Source organism: Purpureocillium takamizusanense, chromosome 3 (genome assembly GCF_022605165.1).
Source record: "Purpureocillium takamizusanense chromosome 3, complete sequence".
Taxonomy (NCBI): Eukaryota; Fungi; Ascomycota; class Sordariomycetes; order Hypocreales; family Ophiocordycipitaceae; genus Purpureocillium; species Purpureocillium takamizusanense.
In genome coordinates, this window is record NC_063070.1 from 2,543,771 (window position 1) to 2,563,171 (window position 19,401).

Below are 19,401 nucleotides of genomic sequence, written 5' to 3' on the forward strand. Positions count from 1 at the left end.
ACCAAGCTAACGCGGTGCCATTGGCGCCCACTGCGCGAAGCATGTATGTGTATATGGCCCATCTGGATAGTACTTGCAGTGCAGGTGAGTTCGTATAACCAACTTATTACCTGTACCTACGTTATCATGTCGCGCACTTTAATGCCTCTGTCCGCATCGAGCTATACAGTAATATATTATACAGTATACATACAATCATGCGTCCCTACACATTGTCCAACTCGCCAGGGCCAGGTTCCCCCTTGTTCCGACAAGCGAATTCTATCACATCACGAGGACCTCGATGGCGGGAGCGCCCTTGCAAACTCGCTTCCCACCCTTGTCGTCGACTCGCGCGCCCTCGGCGTCGCGCACTTCTCCACGCCCGCTGACTACTTCTCTCCACTGTCTTGTCTCCCGACCGTCCAGCCCACCCACGGACATGCTCAAAACTCCGCCCCGACTCTCCGTGCTCCACACCGGTCCGTCCGTCCGTCAGCGAGCGAGGAAGAATTCAAGTCCACTGCGCTGGACCCGCCTCGCGTATGTAGTAGTAGTAGCAAAACATTCCCGCCAGCGGCAAGACAGGGCCTCATGGGCGTTCCGGGACTTGCGGGAGCTGACGATGGGGTGCGCACAGGTCACTCTCGCTCCTCGCTTTTACCATGGAAGTGCCGATGGCCGATCTGGAAGACGACGCAGTTTGTGACACCCGTGACCCAAGTAACCTCAGTGCTTGAGGTAGTCTAGCCAACACCAACATCCCCAAGGGCCCGATACCAGTCTCGACTACCACCGCCATAGAGCCGCAGCAGCAGCAGGTGAGCATTTTTAAGTCCCAGATTACCCTATAGTGGGCCCCGTGCTTCCAGAACACCCCCTGGAAGCTTTTGGTTTTGCGGGGACGCATTCAAACGGACGAGCTGCTAAAGCTTCAACCAAGCTCCAACCACATCGTGACCATGAAAATCAACCCAGCAGCCCATCAGCGATGAGCATCGCAGACGGCGCGCCCCCCTCCGCGCCCCCCTCTACGTCATCCGCGTCCTGAGCTCGAATACCTCGCCGCACGAGGAGGCTCCTCCCTGCATAACCATGCGCCGCCTTCCCTATCTACCCGCGCACGACCCACGGCACCGCGCTGCCGCCCTCGCTCTTTATCGCGCCCTCATCCGCTCCGCCCGCCAAGTGCCCCTCCCCAAGGACCTCCTCCATTCCCAACCAGCAGCCAGCAGCGGCAGTAGCACACCCTCTTCCCGAGGCGGCCCAATCGGCGAGGTGGTGAGGCGGCGCGTCGCGGGCAACCGTGGCTACACCAGCCTGCGCCTCGTCTTCGCCTCCCTGGCCGCCGGATACCGGTTCCTCGGCGTCCTCGCCCGCGCCCGCGACGCCGCCTCGCCCGAGAACGCGCAGCTCGTCGCGCACATCCGCGCCACCGCGCAACGACGCGACAACGACGCCGCCGCCGCCGCCGAGTCCCGTTCCCGTCGCCGCGGAGCGCCTTTTGTCCCGGAGCCGCTCCCGGAGCCGCTCCTCGTCAACGTCGCGCCGCCGGGCCACCCGCCCGAGTACGTCTCCTCGACGCTCCCGCGGCCGCGGGCCACGCTCGGCGGTTCTTCTTCCGCCCCGCGCCGCGTCCCGTCCCTGTGCATTACTTCCGACGGCCAGCCGTTTCTGCGCATATCCAAGCCGCAGCCCCGCGCGCTGAGCCGCATGGTCGGTCGCAAGGGCCTTTTCTTCCAGCGCCACATCCTCAAGATCGTCGAGATCGACGAGGACCTCATGCCCGCCGCCAAGCTCGAGGACGAGTGGGACGGGCACGTCGCCAAGCTGATGCGCCTCGAAGGCGTCACTCCCGTGGAGTTGGAGGACGCCAATATGCCCGGCGGACAGTACGGGGCCAGCCACGGTGGAACAGCCAAATCCGTAGCGGCGGACACCTCGTCGTACAGCTGGAGCGTGCAGATAACGCGCCTGTGGTGGGAATGGCGCATCGAGCAGATGTGGCAGGACTGGACCGCGCGCGGCACTGCCCTAACTCGCATCGTCGAGGAGGAGCGCGCCCTCGCCGAGATGGAAAGAAAAGACGACAGAAACAATAACAACAGTGTCGAAGACCAGAGCAGGCAGGCTGCTCGCGAAGCCCCTCAGGCTCACGCAGATCCCGATCCGCCAAACGCCAAGACCACCAGACCGACGACCCGCGACGACGACGACAGCAGCAGCAGCAGCAGCACCCTGCCCAACGTCGCCGAGTATGCGGCCCCGCCAGACCCCCTAGCATCGGCCATCAGGTCCCGTCTTGGCCACGCAGGCGTCGCCCAGCTCAATGGCAAGGACCCGTTCCTGTCGCCCGCGTGGGCAACGCTCGTCGACGTGACTCGGCCGCGGATAACGAGGTGGCTTGTAGGCGGTGCGGCAGGGCGGAAACCCGGCGATGTGACTGCCCGTTAGGCGGCGGCGTCGTCGCCTACTTGGCATGTGGCATGGGTGTTGTTTCCGCGTATGGGTATCATGGGGAGCCGGCGTTGGGGAGTATTGACATCAAAAAAGGGGCGGCACACTGCATAGACACACGCACACACATGAAGACATAGAGGGCACCCATTGTAACAAAAGATATTCAAGAATCTTGAATGCATGAATAGATATCGACTTTCCAAGCCGCTATGCAGTACCTGAACTAAACAGAATGGCAGCGCAGTGGTATATCAAAGCAGTGACTTTTGCCGGGTGAGACCACGTATGTCTACTCTCATCCACCCCCCAACGCCCCGAAACGTAAAACAGTCGAAAGGAACATCGCATCACATCATCAAGTCATAACCGCTTTCTTTTTCCTTCCTTGCACCGACTGACATTCTCAGGCACGTCTGCTGGGCTGCGGGCGCCGCCTCTCCGGCCTAGAGACCACTTCCGCCCAGCTCCTCGACGACTGCAGCGACGGCACGGCGACGGGGCGGGCCGTCGAGTTGGCGTCGCTGCCCGCGTCGGAGAGCAGCTCGGAGCGGAGCGTGCGGGGCGAGGACATGACGGACGCGGCGGCGGCGCCCGTCATGGACAGCACGGGGCTACCGGGCGGGGATGGCGTCGCCACTCGCGGCGGCGGCGGCGGACGGGGGGCGTTCTGAGCCACGCTGGACGCCCGCCGGCGGGACTCGGTCGGCGACGGGGACCTCTGCTGCTGTGCGGGTAGTGCAGTCCACTGCTCCTCCTCCTCCTCTTCTGGCTGCTGGGGCGGAATGCCGCCGCTGCCGCCGCCGCCGCCGCCTTCGCGACCCGGCGTGGTGCGCTGCAGCTGGGGGCTGTTGTTGGCGGGCGTGGGCGCCGTCTCGACACTGTGGCGCGAGAAGACGGACGAGGCCATGCTGCTGTCCGTCATGCTCTGGTCGCGGGCGAGCGCGGGCGTGCCGCTGCGACTGTTGGGCGTGACGGGCAGGGGGAGCCTCGACCCGGATCCTCTGGAACGGAGCTGGTAGCCGGCGAGATTGGTCACGCTGGGGGATCGCTGCGCGGGGGACTGGGCGGTGCCCATGGGGCTCGCCGGAGGGGCCTGCGCGAGGGACGTTCTGCGGACTCCCCACGGGGGCGTGCTCCTCGGCAGTTGCTGTGTTGACTGTGACGACGGCTGCATGGCGGGCCTCACGGCGGCGGGCGTCGTGGGCGTGGAGCGCGTCGTCGTGGTCACTCCGAGGCCGACGGCGCCTCCAGAGCGCCTGACTCCCGGCATGACCGGCCTCGTGGCGGCGTTGGGACGGGCGCCATGGCCGTGCGACCCTCGTCGAGACGTCAGTGCCTGTTCCAGCCTCTGGCACTTCTCCTCGGCCTCCCGGAGGAGGACTTGGAGGCGCTCGACGTCCTGGCGGTGCAGGTTGCGCTCGTTCTCGAGCCGCGCCTCGTACGTCTCGTCGCGGCCCTCGAGCTCCCTGACACGAGTCCGTAGCACGTCGTTGCCGCTGCGCAGCTGAGAGAGAACCGCGAGCTTCCTGTCCCACTTGTCCTCGACCCACGACATGGGCTGCTTGCAGCACTCGGCGTGGTATATCTGGCGGATGCCGCCAATCATGGACAGCTTCTCGTCTGTCTTGTCGGCAGACGGGCGCTTGCGCGGCTCCGTGGCAACCATTTGCTCGATGAGCTGCACGACAGGCCGTGGCCGCACCGTCTCCTGGCCCTCGTATGTGAACATGAAGGGCGGTGTGACGAGGGCGTGGGCCCTCAGCTTTTGGAGGAAGTTCCAGATCTTGTCCTCGCGTATCCTGAGCTGTTCTTCACGACTCTTGCCGGGGGTGTATCTGAGGACTTCATCGAACTCGCCCAAGCGCACATTGTACAGGACGGTGGCAACATTCATGTACACGAGGCCGAGAGAATACATGTCGGAGAGTTGCATGCTTGAGCCGCGGCCGCTGTACAGCTCCGGTGCGCGCCACTTCTCCGTGCCTGGTAGCCCGTCGGTTGTCGTCTGGTCCTGGCCGCTGACGTCCCGGGAGATGCCAAAGTCGGCCAGGTATACTCGATCTGGCCGAAGGAGGATGTTGGTCGGCTTGATGTCGAGGTGGCGCACGTCATTGGCGTGGCAGTGGGCCATGGCGCGCGCAGCACAGCCCATGACCGTCCTCAGGAAGTCAAAGGGGCACTTGTCGTCTGACTGGAAGCTCTGGTTCGTGGACGGGGGCTCGACGGCGCTCAAGTCGCGGATATCGAGCGTGCGGAGCCTCTCGATGATGTCGTCGCGATCGCCGTCCCGTAGGCGCAGCATCTCAATGTCCTCGAGGAGGCTGCTGAGGTTGCAGACGGCGGCGGGCCATATCAGTAGACACAGCTCGTGGGAGCGCGGCGCGTAGGTGGCGACGAGCTTGACGACGTGGCGGTGGTCGAGCCTGCGCATGGTGAGGCCCTCCTGGCGCAGGTCCTCAATGGTGAAGCCGCGGCGGCGGATGATGCGCTTGCGGGCGAGGCAGACGGTGCCGTGCATGACCTTTTCGACGCGGCCAAAGGCGCCGAAGCCGAGGTCCTCGACCTTGACGAGGCGGTTGTCGAATCGCTTCGCGTCGGGCCCGCTGAAGAGCGGCCTGTCGCTGCAGGCGGGGGCACAACAATCGAGGTTAGGTACGATGCGGGTTCCCCGTGCGATGGGGTTCACGGAAGACGACAACTCACATGCCAGGCCAATGCTCATCTCTGTCCCACGAGGCAATGGTCTCGCGCTCCCGGAGCTCCTGCTCGGCCTCCCAGACGCGCCCATATTGATGCTGGCCAAGGGGGAGCCCGTGGCCGACGGTCGTCCACCCGTTCCGTCGGTCGCCCATGTTGGCACACGCGAACCGTCGTCACAGAGATGGAGCGCTCTGTGGAAAGTGCTGTCGACGGCGGTGGAAGCGGCTGTTGGGGATGAATCGGCAGGGAGGGGATCTGGCGACGAAATATTTCCAAGCCCGCACAGATACGTAGATGGATGCGACGCCCTGCAGCTGAAGACGCAGGTGGGGCACAGCCTTGGGGCTGAGCAACTGGTGAGAGGCGGACGTCTTGGAATGATGGACGTCTTCATGGAGCAGCGTGACCCCTGGCGGGCCGTTGCGTGCGGGGGCGGCCAACCACAGCGCTCGATTGCATGCGCCTCAGCCAGTTGACGCCCGGCCTCCCCCCTGGGGCACCACTGCACCAGTTTAGTAGTAGCTGCGGCGGGGGGAGGCCTTGGAAGAGCCCGCCCCATTCCCACACAGCAGGCGTTCGCAGCAACAGCCCGCCAGCCCTGAATGATCAGTGGAACGTCAAGGTCTCCCCCCCGCCAAAGTCGTCGCACAAACTACCTGCAGGACTCCCATCTACTCACCGGAGCGCCCCGCACCGGGCCGTCGTGTCATCCCGATTAGGAAGGAACTTGCACTACGGTTCGTTCACCTCGCAGAAGAAAAAGACATTTATTCGGTGATTGCTCGCGGGGCAGACACAATTCGATTTTGCATGGCCAAGAGTTGAGCCCTGGTTGCGCCTTTCGACTTGATGGTCCAGCGGGAGAACGAGAGAGAGAAAAAGCTGCGCTTACTGTGCGAGCGCCCACGGCCAGACAATCGGCTTACGGACACGACATATTGAACGAGCCCTTGCTCCTTCCCCAGCGATGTGTATTGGGGAGAATTGGTCTTTGACGAGCGAGACAATGCTTTGCGTGGGTCTAGTTTTCCCAGCGCCAACCTCCAGGCAAGCACGGGATTCGGACACGATCCTGTCGTTGGTGTTGTGCTGCCTCGTCACCACCTATCTCGCCGCCTCGCGCGAAACGGGTCAACCTCAGAATCAGACGATTGGAAACAAGCCCTCCTCGTAATTCCGAACACCGTCTTGGAAAAACCCCGCCGACATCAACTTTCGAAGGCTCATTATGGGTGAGTGAGCGAATGGTGGATGGTGTTGTCGTGACTCGTCACCCCCCGCTTATGCGGCACCACCATGTCAGCAACCCGGCTGGGGAAGCGGGATGCGGCTCAAACGAAACCCGCTTCGGCGCAACCTCCTAGTCGTGTGGCGCTCATTCATCACCAGGTTTCCTGCAAAGACCACTACGTACTAGTTAGCTCGGAGCCGCTGAAGACGGGCACACGCTCTGGCCGGGGTGGGATCTCAACGGCTGCAGCTACCGCTCTCCCCCTTCCAACCGCAATGACAACGGTTCACCCGGATTTGGCCGTTGCGCGAATCCCTTCCCTCTCCAATCCCCCACCCTGTCTCAAAGCGCCCCCATCCTCCCAGGAGGCTCGGGGACTTCCTGCCAAGGCCGGTCGGTGAATTGCTTTCCCAACTTCATTCACATCTGCCTGGGCGCCTGGGAGCCCACTGGCGGGTCGCAAGTCGCATGTACAGCATGCGTGCATGCGTGGGTGCGCTGTCTGCAAATGCGAAGTCCCGCAAGAAGCAAACGCCGACGACGCCATTAGGCCGCATGATCGATTGATCCCATCTTTTTTCTTAAAAAGACGCGCAGGGCGTCCACCGTTCCGCTCCCTCCCTTGCAGCTGCAGATGGCATTTCCGTCATTCGTATTGCGATACGACGAGGGCGAGTAACTACTTGGTACTTACAAAGTGACGTGCGACTTGCGACGAGGAGCCAACAAAGAAACAACAGCAACTTGCCAGGAGGGCGGCAAGAGCCGAGCCGAGCTTTGGCGATCTCGCATCGCATCGCCAAGAAAATCTGCCCGCCACCCCAGCCATGGAAACGGACGAGAAGCCGAGGCCGGTCCCTGCACCGCAGCCGCAGCAGCACCTCCCCACGGCGCTCGGCCTCGGCGGCCACGACGATAGCGATGAGCAAGCAGCAGCAGCAGCAGCAGCAGCAATTCCCAGCAAACATGCGAGCGCCGACCCGACCACTGACTCGGACCTCGAGACCGCCGTCAACAAGGGCGCCACGCCCGCGGCGACAGCGGGTGATGATGGGCGCAAGTACCTGGCCGGTGTTCAGATGTGGCTGATCATGAGCTCGCTCATCACCGCCAGCTTCCTGGTCCTGCTCGACAGTGCCATTGTCGCGACGGTATGTCTCCTCTCGTCCCCCGTTATCGTGTTCGGGCGTTGCCGGTACATGCGCCCTCGTTTTTCTTCTCTTCTGGCTAACAGCACCTCGCGCGAGCAGGCAATCCCCAAAATAACCTCGCAGTTTCACTCCCTCGAGGACATTAGCTGGTATGGCTCCGCCTTTCAGTTGGCAAGGTAAGACCAACAAACGGGCGCAGTCTCACCCTCCCTCCTCTGACACGTGAGCCATGGAGCACGGTAACACATACATACCACCATCACCTCAGAGACTAATGGCTGTCCCTTGAAGCGCGGCTATGCAGCCGCTCGTCGGCAAGATCTACACCCAGTTCCGCCTCAAGCATGTATACCTGGCCTTCTTCTTCATCTTCGAGCTCGGCTCGCTCATCTGCGGCGTCGCCACGTCCTCCACCATGCTCATCGTCGGCCGCGCCGTCGCCGGCATCGGCGTCGCGGGTGTCTTCGCCGGCGCCCTCATTATCATTGGGGTCGCCGTGAGGCCAGAGCAGAGAGCTTGTGAGTTTTTTGCAAAAGAGACTGGGTGTGATTTTTCGAGCTCGAGACTAATAACCTGTTTTTGCCAGTCTTGACCGGTATTTGCATTGGCTGTATGCTCATCTTGCGTTGTCTTGCCCTTCTCATACGGGCCCCCAACACCGTGGACATTGATAGACTGACTTACATCTAGGCGCTCAGTTGGGCGTCGTAATCGGGCCCCTCATCGGGGGCGCGCTCACCGAAAAGGTCTCTTGGCGATGGTGTAAGTTTTGCCTCTTGAACAACTCACACGAGTCGCTCGCTTACTTACCTCTCTGCGTCAGGCTTCTACATCAACCTCCCCCTCGGCGCCATCGTCCTCGGCGGCACCGTCTTCGTCACCATCGCCGACCAGACCACCATCCGCCCCGTCCGCGCCGTCCTCCCCACGCTCCACCGCAGCCTCGACCTCATCGGCTTCCTGCTGCTCTCCCCCTCGGCCGTCATGCTGCTCCTTGCCCTGCAGTGGGGCGGCAGCATCCACGCCTGGTCCAGCGCCACCATCATCGGCCTCTTCTGCGGCTCGGGTGTCCTCTTCCTCGTCTTCGTCGCCTGGGAATGGCGCAAGGGCCCCGACGCCCTCATCCCCACCCCCGTCGTCCGTAACCGCATCGTCGTGGCTGCCTGCTTTGTCGCTATGACCGTCATGGGCGCCACGTTCCTCACCTCCTACTGGATGCCCGTCTACTTCCAGACGGTGCGCGGAGAGACACCCCTCACCAGCGGCGTGTATATGCTGCCTAACATCTTGCCATCTCTCGTGGTGGGCGTCCTCACGGGCTTTCTAAGTAAGTTCAACACTACTCCCCCTGTGCGTCCATTATCTCTACAAACATCACATGAACACCTCTTTTCGATCCGTGGCTGGGTTTCCAGACAGAGGCTAATTAATGCGTGATCGCCAGTCGGCAAGGTCGGCTATTACCTTCCCTTCGCCGTCGTCGGCGGCGCCCTCACCTCCGTCGCCACCGGCCTCCTGTCGACGCTCCAGCCCGACTCCTCCACGGGCCACTGGGTCGGCTTTCAGGTCCTCCTCGGCGTCGCGCGCGGCCTCGTCCAGCAGACGAGCTTCATCGCCATCCCGCACGCCACCACGCCCGCCCTCGTCCCCACCGCCATGTCCATGTCCATCTTCTGCCAGTACATGGGCGGCGCCGTCTTCCTCTCCCTCGCAAACGTCATATTCAGCTCCAGCCTGCGCTCCGAGCTGCCCATCGAGGCCCCCGGCGTCGACCCCCGGCTCATCATCGAGGCCGGCGCCTACGCCGTCCGCGACGTCGGCATCCCCGCCGACCTCCTGCCCGGCGTGCTGCGCGCCTACTGCACCAGCGTGAACCGCGTCTTCTACCTTTCCTCTGCTGTGTCCGTCCTGCTCTTCGTGACGGCCTGCTGCTCCGGCTGGGTCGATACGCGCAAGAAGAGCGAGGCCGCCACGGACGGCGACGAGACGTCCGAGGAGCAGTCTGTATCGGAAAAGACGCAAGTCAAAGAAGGAGGGGTGTGATTTTGTTGCTTCCTGGTTGGTTTGGCAAGTGTGCATTTGGAGCAATGGCATCATATTCCACTCATAGCGGCTGCGTAACGACTATAGACAAGGTGGCGATACTGTACTAGAAAACTAATGAAGTAATACACGAAGCTGGACTCCTCCACACTTCTCTGGCTATACATCATCAGTCCCTTTGAAATTTGCTTGAAAATTCTGCTCCAGGGCTCAACGTCCCCCTTTTCGAGATCTCTGCGCCGCTCCTTGAGCCCCTCTGCCTGCGGCACCAGGTCCATGGTGTCGCAGCAGCCCACTGGCGTAACTATGTGCGTGATATACGATGCGGACCAAAGGCACCATGTTCGACAATATCAAGGCCTGCCTCGACGGTGTCCTTGTCGAGGCTCTCATAGCACCTGTGGGGGTCAGCAGACGAGCAAGAAACGGGTTCACCGTGGTAGACAAGTCCCAAGTTTCGCCCTCTATCGCCACTGGAAGAGAAATCATATACAAGATCAGCGCTGCAAAGGGAATCAATCCAATACCGTTCAAATAAGTGCCAGTCAGTCCAGCCAAAGAATTAAGGTACTTTTCGATGATATAGACCCTACCAGGCTGCCCATTCCCTTTCTACTCCAAGAGAAGGCGGCGTTATATGTGGCAATATGGCATGTCTGTCGTATACAGCCCCAAGGAGAATTGGTAAATCGGCCCATTACTAGGGGTATGCTTTACGGAAAGCATTCTGTTGCCTGACCCGTCATCCCCAAGCAGGTCATAGGAGTCATTCGAGAATTGTGGCGGGAAAGGGGACACGAAACGCCATTCGCGCTCTGCTTCAGCGTGCCCACAGCCATCATGGTAAGTGACATGCTACAGTTCAGGGGTATCAACAAAACACATTAATCGACACATTAACTGGGGACATAATAAAACGAAAATTTGGAATGGACAACGTCTGATCTCGTTGAATGTCGAGCTCGTTTTAGAAGGCGTCGTATCGATATGGAGCACGGAGACAGAGCGGGAAGGTTCCATGGCAGAATGCCACCGATTCATATGGTCAGGCACTTCAGGCAGTGCCCCCTCCCCGGAATCGATGCACCAACCTGTACCAAGAACTCCAGAGTCTCAATCTGCGTGGCATACAATGCCATCGAAGGGAGCCACACAGCATGGGGTGCCATGCAGCCGGGAGAAGTTCTCTGGGCCTGTCAGGAAGCGGTGCTTCTGATCAAGATGGTCTGGAACCCGTTCGAGTTCCACGCTTGTGGTTAGTTGTCCACGTCGACACACGGTAGCTGCGGGCACCGTCCATCGCCGAGCTTGGGGTTGAGGATGGTGACATCGTCTCCGGCTCCAAGTCCGGGTACTATATTCCCAAGGCCTACGTCGTATGCGCTGACATGGTCCGCAAACCTACAGGAACTGGTCTGGACCAGGCCACGAGGCGTCAAGATGAGACGAAGATGTTTCGTTTTAAGAGTAAAAGAACATACCGCTGGCATTGTATATCAGCCACGAGTCGAAATGGGCGACGTGAGAGGGAAGCTGGTGGAGTTTTACATGGAATTACCTCCTGCGTTCGAGGGCTCAAGTCGGGTCTGACGGCAGGTTTCGTTTCACCCGTGCTCAGAGGAGGCCCAGGACAGAGTCAGGCGATAATGGAACTCGTACGGATTCTGAGTTTTTGAGAGCTGCACGAGTCCACACGAGACAGGCAGCCAAGATCTGTCAAGCACATCAGGGGTGAGTGGACCCAGGTCAAAGTCGGGAACATGCGCCTGATTCCCTAATGAGCAAATTGATTTAGCTTCGTACTAGCAGGTAGGGTTGCAAGCTGCTGTAGCAAGTATTGAACGCCAAGTCGGCATCGACATGGTGACGAGCGATGTTGCGCTGCGCCTCATCGGAATGGCCGCGATCGACGCTAACACGGTGGGATCTGGACAGTACGTGCGTGGTTCCAACGTCCGATCTCGCCTTCGGACTTAAGAATCAGTCCCGTAAAAAGGGAGCATCAATGCAAAATTTGTCATGGTCTCGCTTTGGGGCGCAACGTAGATGGAGCCCGTAACTAAGCCGCCGTTGCTTTCCCCGGATCGCCAGACCCCTTTCCTTGCCCATGGGACCGTTCGAAACGACAGACCACCCGCGTTGTTCTTTTTTTCTCCGGTGCCACTTTTCCTCTTTTTTCTTTTCCCTTCCTCCTCTATCGGAGAATGAGGTTCCTGTAATAGCCGGTGCGGTCTCGAGTTCGGCCACCGCAGCCTGGGGCGACACTTGTCGGCGGCCCGTCGCAAGGGCGAGCCGGCGCAGCAGATCGATTCCCGGATGGCGTGCCAATTGGTTACCGAACAATTTCGGTGGCCCGCACGGGTACGTGGGTCGTGCCTAGGGAGTAGGTAGGTAGTAGGTAGGCAGTCATGCAGTGAAGGCACAAGCAGAGTCAGGGTAAGGGTTGTTTGATTTGAGCCGCAGCGGTGGCTGACGGGCGTTTAGGGCAGTCCTGTGAAACAGGGGCGATGATGGTTGGGAGCCTGGGAATGCCTCAGGAGATTTGGCGCTTCGAAGCGCGCGGCGACATGAGACTTTCCGTCGACGGATGTTGCCACCAGGAGCGCATCAGCAAGCAAGTCGTGGTTTTGACCTGACCGGAAAGTCTCGTTGGGGTGTTAAAGGAGGATCCCTTGCGTTATCGAGGCATCGTGAATCGACCAGGCCCGGGGCAATGCCCAGGCGCCCGGATGGTTTGCCGGTCATCGGCGGCACTTGGGTCGAGGTTTGAGAGTTGAAGCTCCCGCGGACATGGTCTGTTTTCGAGCTCATCGGGCCACAATGAGGTAGGCGACGGCTTGGTTTGCTCCTAAGGTAGTCGGCAATGTTCCGCGCGCAGCCTAAGCTTAACAAAGATGGGCTGTCTGCTTAAGTGCTAGCGCTAGTACAGACGATACTGGGGGACGCTACGAGTTGGACTGGGGCCATCCACTGGGCTCCTGCGCACTTGCCTTGGCTTGGTTGGCCTGGCTCGGGCGAAGCACGCTACTGGCCCGTCAAGCGTGCGTCCGCGCGAGAGGGGAGGCGCCACTGGCACCGATGGCTTGGGATGGCAGGAGCAATCGTCAGTCGCCCGTGCCCCCTTCCCCCGTCGCCCGTCATCCACCGCCCGTTACCTTCCTACCTACCCAATGCCATCATGGGAGTAGGTGCGGGTTTCTTGCATGTCTGGGCTGCCGTTGGCCCGCAGCAATGCAGTACCTGTATTCCCTCCCAAGTAACTAGGTTAGTACCACGCTCCAGTACCTTTAACCTTGACTTCGCCCCCAGAGGGAGCTCTGCTCACCGGCACGACCGACAGAGGCTGACAAACAAACAGCCAGCCACTGTTGCGCCTATTCCTCGCTCAACCACCAGAACGTTCCTCAACCTTCGCTTCAGCCTCACCACCCTTGCCACCCCTCACCCAGTCAGCGAGAGCATCTTCTCTCACCGATGCCTTCGACTGCTCTTCCTAGACAGCCCCAGCGACGTCGTCTGCCAGTTCTCGCTTGACAGATCCCGGGTGACCGCTCCGCCCAACCCGCACGGCAACCCGGCTGACACTCGAGGAGCGCCGTCAGTCAGAGTTTAGGCACTGTCAGTCATTTCGCTTCTCAGTCCTTTCTACTGCCCCGTGCCTGGCACTTGCCCCGCCAATAGCCGGCAACGCGAGCCTTCACATAAGCGGTTACAGCCCAAGCAACACGACCTCCGCGGCCTCCACGGCTTCACAACACTTAGGCAGAGTCGCAGACATCGCCTCTGGGGATTTCTGTGTTGCGAGCTGGTCTTGCGGCAACCATCTAAACTAGCTACCCAAGGCTTATGGCCTTAGTAGCCACCCACGCCGTGGTTCACCAGGCCTTGTCATTTCAACCCCGCCCGTCAGGGGCCCTCGGCAATATGCAAGCGACGACCGATCTTTCCATCCTTGGCGCTCAGCAGTACGATCTCGCAGGAGCCTTTCCCGCGGAGCAGCCGGACGCCCCGCAAAGAGTACCCAGGTCAGCCAAAGGTGCCACAGCGACGACCGGAAAGCGGGCCAAGCCCGACTTGAATGCCGATGGCAACGACAATGAGGAGGAGGAGGAGGAGGAGGGCAGGAAGAAGCGGTCTAGAGGTCGGCCGCGGCTCGACACCAAGGATGAAACGGCCGCAGATCGCCGACGCACGCAGATTAGGCTCGCTCAGAGAGCTTACCGTCATCGCAAGGACACTGCCATATCCTCGCTTGAGCAAAAGGTCAAGGAGCTCGAAAAGGCCAACGCAGCCATGAGCAAGGAATTTGGCGACTTTTACAAACTTCTCATGGCAGATGGAGGGGTTGCCGCTGCTCCTCAAGTTGCACTTCGTCTCAGATCGATTGCGGACAATCTGCTGTCGCCGTCGACAGCTCAGGACGGTTCGGTTGGCAGTGATAGATCTCAGTCTGCCGATACGGAGGACCAGGCAGATCCGCCGCTTCCTGCCCGTCAGAACTCCGGCTCCAGCTCTGAATACTCGAGATTCGAACCGCCACCTCCAACCATCACTCACCCCCAGCCGTATTCTCAAGGCGGGTCGGTCGATATCTCGCCGTCAGCCCCCGCGGTCCATATGCCAAGCTCATTGTCCTACGAGGTCGTCACGCAGCCCACTCCGAACAATGCATCCTTTCCATTTTATGCCTCTATGGAACCATCTTCATCTCAGTTCGTTGGGCACCTACCTAGCCCTGACCCCTACACCTCACTGCCACCGCCACCATCATACGCAGCCCATGAGGCAACATTTGGTCGTCGGGTCCAACGAGCCACTCTAGAGGCTGGCTTGCGCTTGATATCGATGTCTAATCCGCCGCCAGAGCGGTACGCTGCCGTGTTCGGCTTCTGTCTCTTCTTCGAATCCCGTGATGCCATCATTGGCCGCCTGAGCCTAGCTCTTACTCGGTCACGGCAGGAGGGCCTAAGCCATTGGAGAGCTCCCTTCACCAACCTCGGAGGCGCGGGCACCTTCTTCCTCGATAAGTCTAGCGGTGTGCCGTCGGCGGATGGTTCGGATGACGGATTGTTGCCTATCGGGAATCAGGGCACCCGCGAATATTTTCGACCAGCGGAAATGACTGGCTTCTCCATGGGTCCTTTCGGTGCCGAAGTCGAAGAAACTCGTGACGAACGGCTAGATCATCGTATGCGCATGCTGTATCCAGGATTTGAGGGCAACTTCTTCGACGCGGATGAGGTTGAAACGTATCTGCGTCACATCGGGATCACCATACCGCAGAGTGCCGATTTCGTCGAGGCCGAGATAAATGTCGACGAGCTACAAGATGACACAGCACCAATTCCGAGGCAATCTTTGTCTCGTGAACCTAGTGCATTCGGCAACGCAAGCATGTTTTCATCTGAGTCTGGTTACGGGAGCGTCGACAGTGGATCCGCCGGACCTGGGACCTGGGGAAACAACAGCCCCAGATCAGTCCACCATGGTTTGTCTGCAGCGGATATACAAGCAACCACGCGACCCATGTCGACCATCCTCCATAATAACGTGACGACCGGCGCCATGGATTTTCCACATGGCCTCACCTCCTTCATCTGCCCTCCGGGTCTGGAAGGAATGTGGCAGCCGACGCCGGCCTGGTCGAGAGCCAAGATTACGGTGGATGTGAATATGCTGGTGAAAGGTAGGGCAAACTCGTGCGGTTAATTTATCTCGAGAGGACAAGGCTGACTGCGGACAGAAATCGTGGGCACATCTGTTTGCCTAGGCAGGACACCTGGGGTGCGACGAAAGGACGTCAACCGGGCAGTGAAGCTTGCTGCCGGACTAGTCGCCGCTCACTAATGGATGATGAGATTGTATGAGAATCATTCCCTTGAGCGACGCGGGAACAGCATTGGATAGCTTGGTCCATATATGACGCACATCAGCATGGGGCAGAGGCAGTTTCCCCTTGGAGCCACGGAACGATACCCAGAGTTTCACGCTCTTCCTCCTTGATAGCATTGGCATTGGCGTTTGATTTGTCGGCCATTTTGTGTTGCGCGGTAACACTGTTGAGTGCTGCAAGTACATACAGAGAGCAGGGATCTTCACCCATAATAAAACGTCTATTCCCTGACTTGTTCGTCGACGGTATCGGACAAGATTACCTGCCTCACTGGGGTGCGATGCTGCGCTGGTGTTTGCCCAAAGCCACGACTTGCCCAACTGGGTAGGACGGGTTGGTGCCGTGTGCCGGGGTTGTCGTGGCCCCCGCGCCCCGCCCCGCTCCGACATCGTTCACTTGCCCACTTGCAAGACAGTGACATCCAGCCGCCCCCATCAACCTCTCCTGCATCTCATTCACGAGAACCACACACATATGACTCGACTTTGCCTCCTACCGCGGCCTTTGCACTATGGAGTATAAGCAGCAGCTCCCAGAGCCCGCGACTACCCGCGTTCGCATCAAACCCCGCATCATTATACACGGCGGCGCGGGCAACATCCGGCGGAAAGGGTACCCGCCGGGCAAGTACGAAGAGTACCGCCACGCGCTGCTCACGATTGTGCGTTGCCGTCTTGTAGAGACGCTGAATCCCAGGCGTGGTGCGTGGGCTCCGCTGACTTGATACGTCTCTTGGACTCCCAGGTGCGAAACACAGATGCCTTCATGAACGGCGACGCTGGCCGTGACACGTCGGAGGAGAAGAAGAGGTTGATGCACCAACAGCGGCAGCAGCACGGCCCGACGGCGCTCGACATCGCGACGCATGCCGTCGTGCAGCTCGAGGACTGCCCGCTCTTCAATGCGGGCCACGGCGCCGTCTTCACACGCGACGGCATCAACCAGCTCGAGGCCTCCGTCATGGTCTCCCGCGGACGTGCAAAGCGCGGCGTCGGCGTCTCGGGCCTGCGCCGCGTCCGCAACCCGATCCTCCTGGCGAAGGCGATGCTCGAGCGCGGGGACGCGGACCTAGGCGGCGCCGGCGCCGGCCGGCCATCATCATTTCTCCCAGGAAGGGACGCTTCTGGTGAAGAAAGGCGGCGGCTCGAGGGAGAAGCGCACAGGACCGATGAGGAGGAGCATGGCGAGCGCGGTGATGATGACGGCGGCGACGATGATGACGGCGATGACGATGATGACTTGGATGTACCGTCGGCGCAGGGCCACACCATGTTGTGGGGTCGCGCGGCAGAGCAGCTCGCCCGCAAGTATGGTCTCGACATGGTCGACCCGAGCTACTACTTTACGCAGCAGCGGTGGGACGAGCACATCCGGGCCCTCGAGCGAGAGAAGCAGCAGCAGCAGCAGCATCGCGGCTCCTCCGCCTATTGCTCCCAGACGACGGCGATGGTGACGGCGACTTGGTCCGCCGACGAGTACCTCCCGCAGGGCACGTGCGGCGCCGTCGCTCTCGACGACCGGGGCGTCATCTGCGCGGCGACGAGCACCGGCGGCATGACCAACAAGCTCACGGGCCGAATCGGCGACACGCCCGTCCCCGGCGCGGGCTTCTGGGCGGAGGAGTGGGAGGAGGAGGTGACCAGCGGCAGCAGCAAGTCCATGTGGGATCGGGCAGCCGACGCGGTCGCCAACACTACCGCAGGCATCACCCTTGCCGGCCCGCTCAAGGGCCTCCTCGCCGACTGCCTCCCCACGCCATTCCTCTACACGCCCGTGCCGCCGGTCGTCCCCTTCACACACAACGACTACGACGATGGTGCCCACAGTCCCCATCGCCGCAACGACTACAGCAACGACAACAGCAACAACAACAGCAACATCGTGGCGACGCGCTCGACGGGCCTCTCCGGCACCGGCAACGGCGACTCCTTCCTGCGCATCGCCGCCGCCCACACCGTCGCCTGCCTCGCGCGCCTGCGGCCCCTCCCCGCGTCCCGCGCGCTCGCCGCCGTGGCCGGCCCGGGCGGGGACCTGCAGCGCAGCGCGGGCACGCGCTGGGGCCGCGGCGCCGGCGAGGGCGAGGGCGGCATCATCGGCGTCGAGTGCGCGCTGTGCCGCGACGCAACCACAGGGGAGCTGCTCGCCGCGCGCAGCGAGGTCGTCATGGGGTACAACTGCGGGGGCATGTACCGCGCATGGATCGACGACCGGGGCGAGGCCGTCATGAGCGTCTGGACGGACGGCGCGCCGGACGAGGACTGGCCGTAGGACAAGCTTCGTGTCGGCTTGACCCTGCCTGGGTCGTGACGTGAAAAGCGTCAGGGATGAAGGCGCTGCACATGAGTGTGTAGATTTTGAGCTAGTAGAGGCCTCGCCAGATAAGACGCAAGAGAAGCGATATGTCTTCCGCTCTCACATGCACATCTGTCGCGCAAGCACACATTGCAGTATTGGCGCCTTGTATTTCGCTGCACATTCAATATGCGCAATCGACACTTTGTCCTACCAGCGTACACAGTCGGCTTATATCGTATCACACGCCTCCGTGCCCTCACCCTTTGCCCTTTTGCGACCCTCGGGGCGACCAAGCCGTTCCCGTTCCCGCGTCGCCTGACCTCCCATCGCCGAAGCCATCTATAGTACACAGTAACGCCGGTGCGATGCGAGTCGAGTTATGAACCAGCCCCGTATGTGATGATGATGTCGATATCGCGCGTCGCGTCGCGTCACGTCTTCGTTCGGCTCTCTCTCTCCGTCTCTCCCTACCCCTGTCCCCCCTTCTCTCCTCCTCTTGATTCCTATAAAGCACAAACGCTTGACAGGACAGGTTTGCCCCCCTCCACTATCCAGGTCGTTGCTCCGCTGATCATGTCAGAAACATCGACCTCGCAGGTAAACCGTCCGACTAACGAAGAAAACAGTTGGGGGGGGGCGTAAATAAATAGAAACAACATGTAGTTTGTAGTACAGTGAGTTGGGAGAGGCGTCGTCGTGCCGCGGCCAGAAGCGAGGCGTTGCAATTTCTTTTCGCGCAGTCCATACCGGGCTCCAAACCCGGCTTCGTCAACGACGTCGTCATAAGTTATCGTCCTGCCGTCCCAGCATGAGCAAGGTCGATGTTACAGCGCCGCCTTCTCCATGCTCGGCGGCGGCTGCGGGACCTCGAGCTTGGTCGTGCCGCTCAGCATCTTAGAGAAGGCGATGCCGACGCCCTCGATGACAGCGAGCAGGACGGCGCAGCCAATGGCGCCGTTGCGGGCCGACTTATAGCCGCCGCGGATGGCGAGGGAGCCGCCGGTGAAGAAGCCGGCAATGATGGCGTTGTAGGGGTCCTCCTTCTTGCGGATGCCCTTGACGGCGCAGTCAAAGGTCGAGAAGAGACCGCCCCAGACGCCAAAGTTGCCGCCCAGGACGGGGGCGCGCATCTTGACGGCGGTGATGGCGCCAATGCGCCGCTCGCCGTAAGGGGAGTTGCGGAAGCCCTTGATGCCGTGCCAGATCGTTCCGCCGATAGCCTGGAGACGAGTTGTGTTAGTTTTCCAATCCCAAGGTGACGAGGCGCGGCGCAAAGGACGGCTTTTTCGCGCGCACGCGCATGAGATAAGGGTGAGGTTCGACGTACACCCATGCAGAAAGCACCGCCAAAGTCGTTGAGGACGACCCAGGGGCAGGGATCGCGACCGTGATCCATGGCTGCTGCTGTGGTTGTGGAGGAGGAGGAGGTGGTGGTGGTGGTGTCGGTCCGGGGAGCAACTCAACGCTGCAGAGAGGGGAGCGAGGGTCGTCAAACGGCGCTGCACGCGGGCTATCGTGTGCCGTCGCAGAGTCGTCGCTATCGCCCGCGGCGGTGAGAGAGTGAGCGACGCTGGGAGGGAGGTGGTGGTCGAGGCCGAGGGCGGGTGGTGGTGACGGACAAGGAGAGGGTGAGAGTGACGAGAGAGCCC

The 19,401-nt window shown here is 60.9% G+C and overlaps 6 protein-coding genes across 8 annotated transcripts; 4 read left to right on the forward strand and 2 right to left on the reverse strand.

The window, feature by feature from the left end:
• Window positions 1–544: 544 nt before the first annotated feature.
• Window positions 545–2,593, forward strand: JDV02_004367 (uncharacterized protein). Its single transcript, XM_047985576.1, has 2 exons — window positions 545–800; window positions 923–2,593. The coding sequence occupies exon 2, from the start codon at window positions 1,075–1,077 to the stop codon at window positions 2,431–2,433; it is 1,359 nt and encodes a 452-aa protein (XP_047841553.1). The 5' UTR covers window positions 545–800; window positions 923–1,074; the 3' UTR covers window positions 2,434–2,593.
• On the reverse strand, window positions 2,462–5,407 carry JDV02_004368 (uncharacterized protein). Its single transcript, XM_047985577.1, has 2 exons — window positions 5,143–5,407; window positions 2,462–5,060 (listed from the first exon to the last, which is right to left on the reverse strand). The coding sequence occupies exons 1-2, from the start codon at window positions 5,289–5,291 to the stop codon at window positions 2,843–2,845; spliced, it is 2,367 nt and encodes a 788-aa protein (XP_047841554.1). The 5' UTR covers window positions 5,292–5,407; the 3' UTR covers window positions 2,462–2,842.
• Window positions 5,408–6,866: 1,459 nt separating this feature from the next.
• JDV02_004369 (uncharacterized protein) lies at window positions 6,867–9,724 on the forward strand. 2 transcript variants are annotated; one of them, XM_047985578.1, is made up of 7 exons: window positions 6,867–7,521; window positions 7,621–7,697; window positions 7,813–8,039; window positions 8,108–8,131; window positions 8,212–8,283; window positions 8,345–8,848; window positions 8,966–9,724. In XM_047985578.1, the coding sequence occupies exons 1-7, from the start codon at window positions 7,198–7,200 to the stop codon at window positions 9,562–9,564; spliced, it is 1,827 nt and encodes a 608-aa protein (XP_047841555.1). In that variant the 5' UTR covers window positions 6,867–7,197; the 3' UTR covers window positions 9,565–9,724. The 2 variants fall into 2 exon arrangements, with proteins under 2 accessions (XP_047841555.1, XP_047841556.1); XM_047985579.1 differs by having other exon boundaries at window positions 7,621–8,039.
• Window positions 9,725–11,598: 1,874 nt separating this feature from the next.
• JDV02_004370 (uncharacterized protein) lies at window positions 11,599–15,702 on the forward strand. Of its 2 annotated transcripts, XM_047985580.1 has the most exons (4): window positions 11,599–11,951; window positions 12,049–12,828; window positions 12,905–15,250; window positions 15,308–15,702. In XM_047985580.1, the coding sequence occupies exons 3-4, from the start codon at window positions 13,411–13,413 to the stop codon at window positions 15,409–15,411; spliced, it is 1,944 nt and encodes a 647-aa protein (XP_047841557.1). In that variant the 5' UTR covers window positions 11,599–11,951; window positions 12,049–12,828; window positions 12,905–13,410; the 3' UTR covers window positions 15,412–15,702. The 2 variants fall into 2 exon arrangements, with proteins under 2 accessions (XP_047841557.1, XP_047841558.1); XM_047985581.1 differs by lacking the exons at window positions 11,599–11,951; window positions 12,049–12,828 and having other exon boundaries at window positions 12,845–15,702.
• Window positions 15,703–15,910: 208 nt separating this feature from the next.
• JDV02_004371 (uncharacterized protein) lies at window positions 15,911–17,856 on the forward strand. Its single transcript, XM_047985582.1, has 2 exons — window positions 15,911–16,118; window positions 16,202–17,856. Exons 1-2 carry the CDS (start codon window positions 15,969–15,971, stop codon window positions 17,723–17,725), a joined length of 1,674 nt encoding a protein of 557 aa, XP_047841559.1. The 5' UTR covers window positions 15,911–15,968; the 3' UTR covers window positions 17,726–17,856.
• A 720-nt stretch (window positions 17,857–18,576) lies between these two features.
• On the reverse strand, window positions 18,577–19,148 carry TIM17 (translocase of the inner membrane; the record flags this gene model as incomplete). The annotated part of the gene is made up of 2 exons (XM_047985583.1): window positions 18,577–18,972; window positions 19,080–19,148. The coding sequence occupies 2 exons, from the start codon at window positions 19,146–19,148 to the stop codon at window positions 18,577–18,579; spliced, it is 465 nt and encodes a 154-aa protein (XP_047841560.1).
• Between the last annotated feature and the right edge of the window lie 253 nt (window positions 19,149–19,401).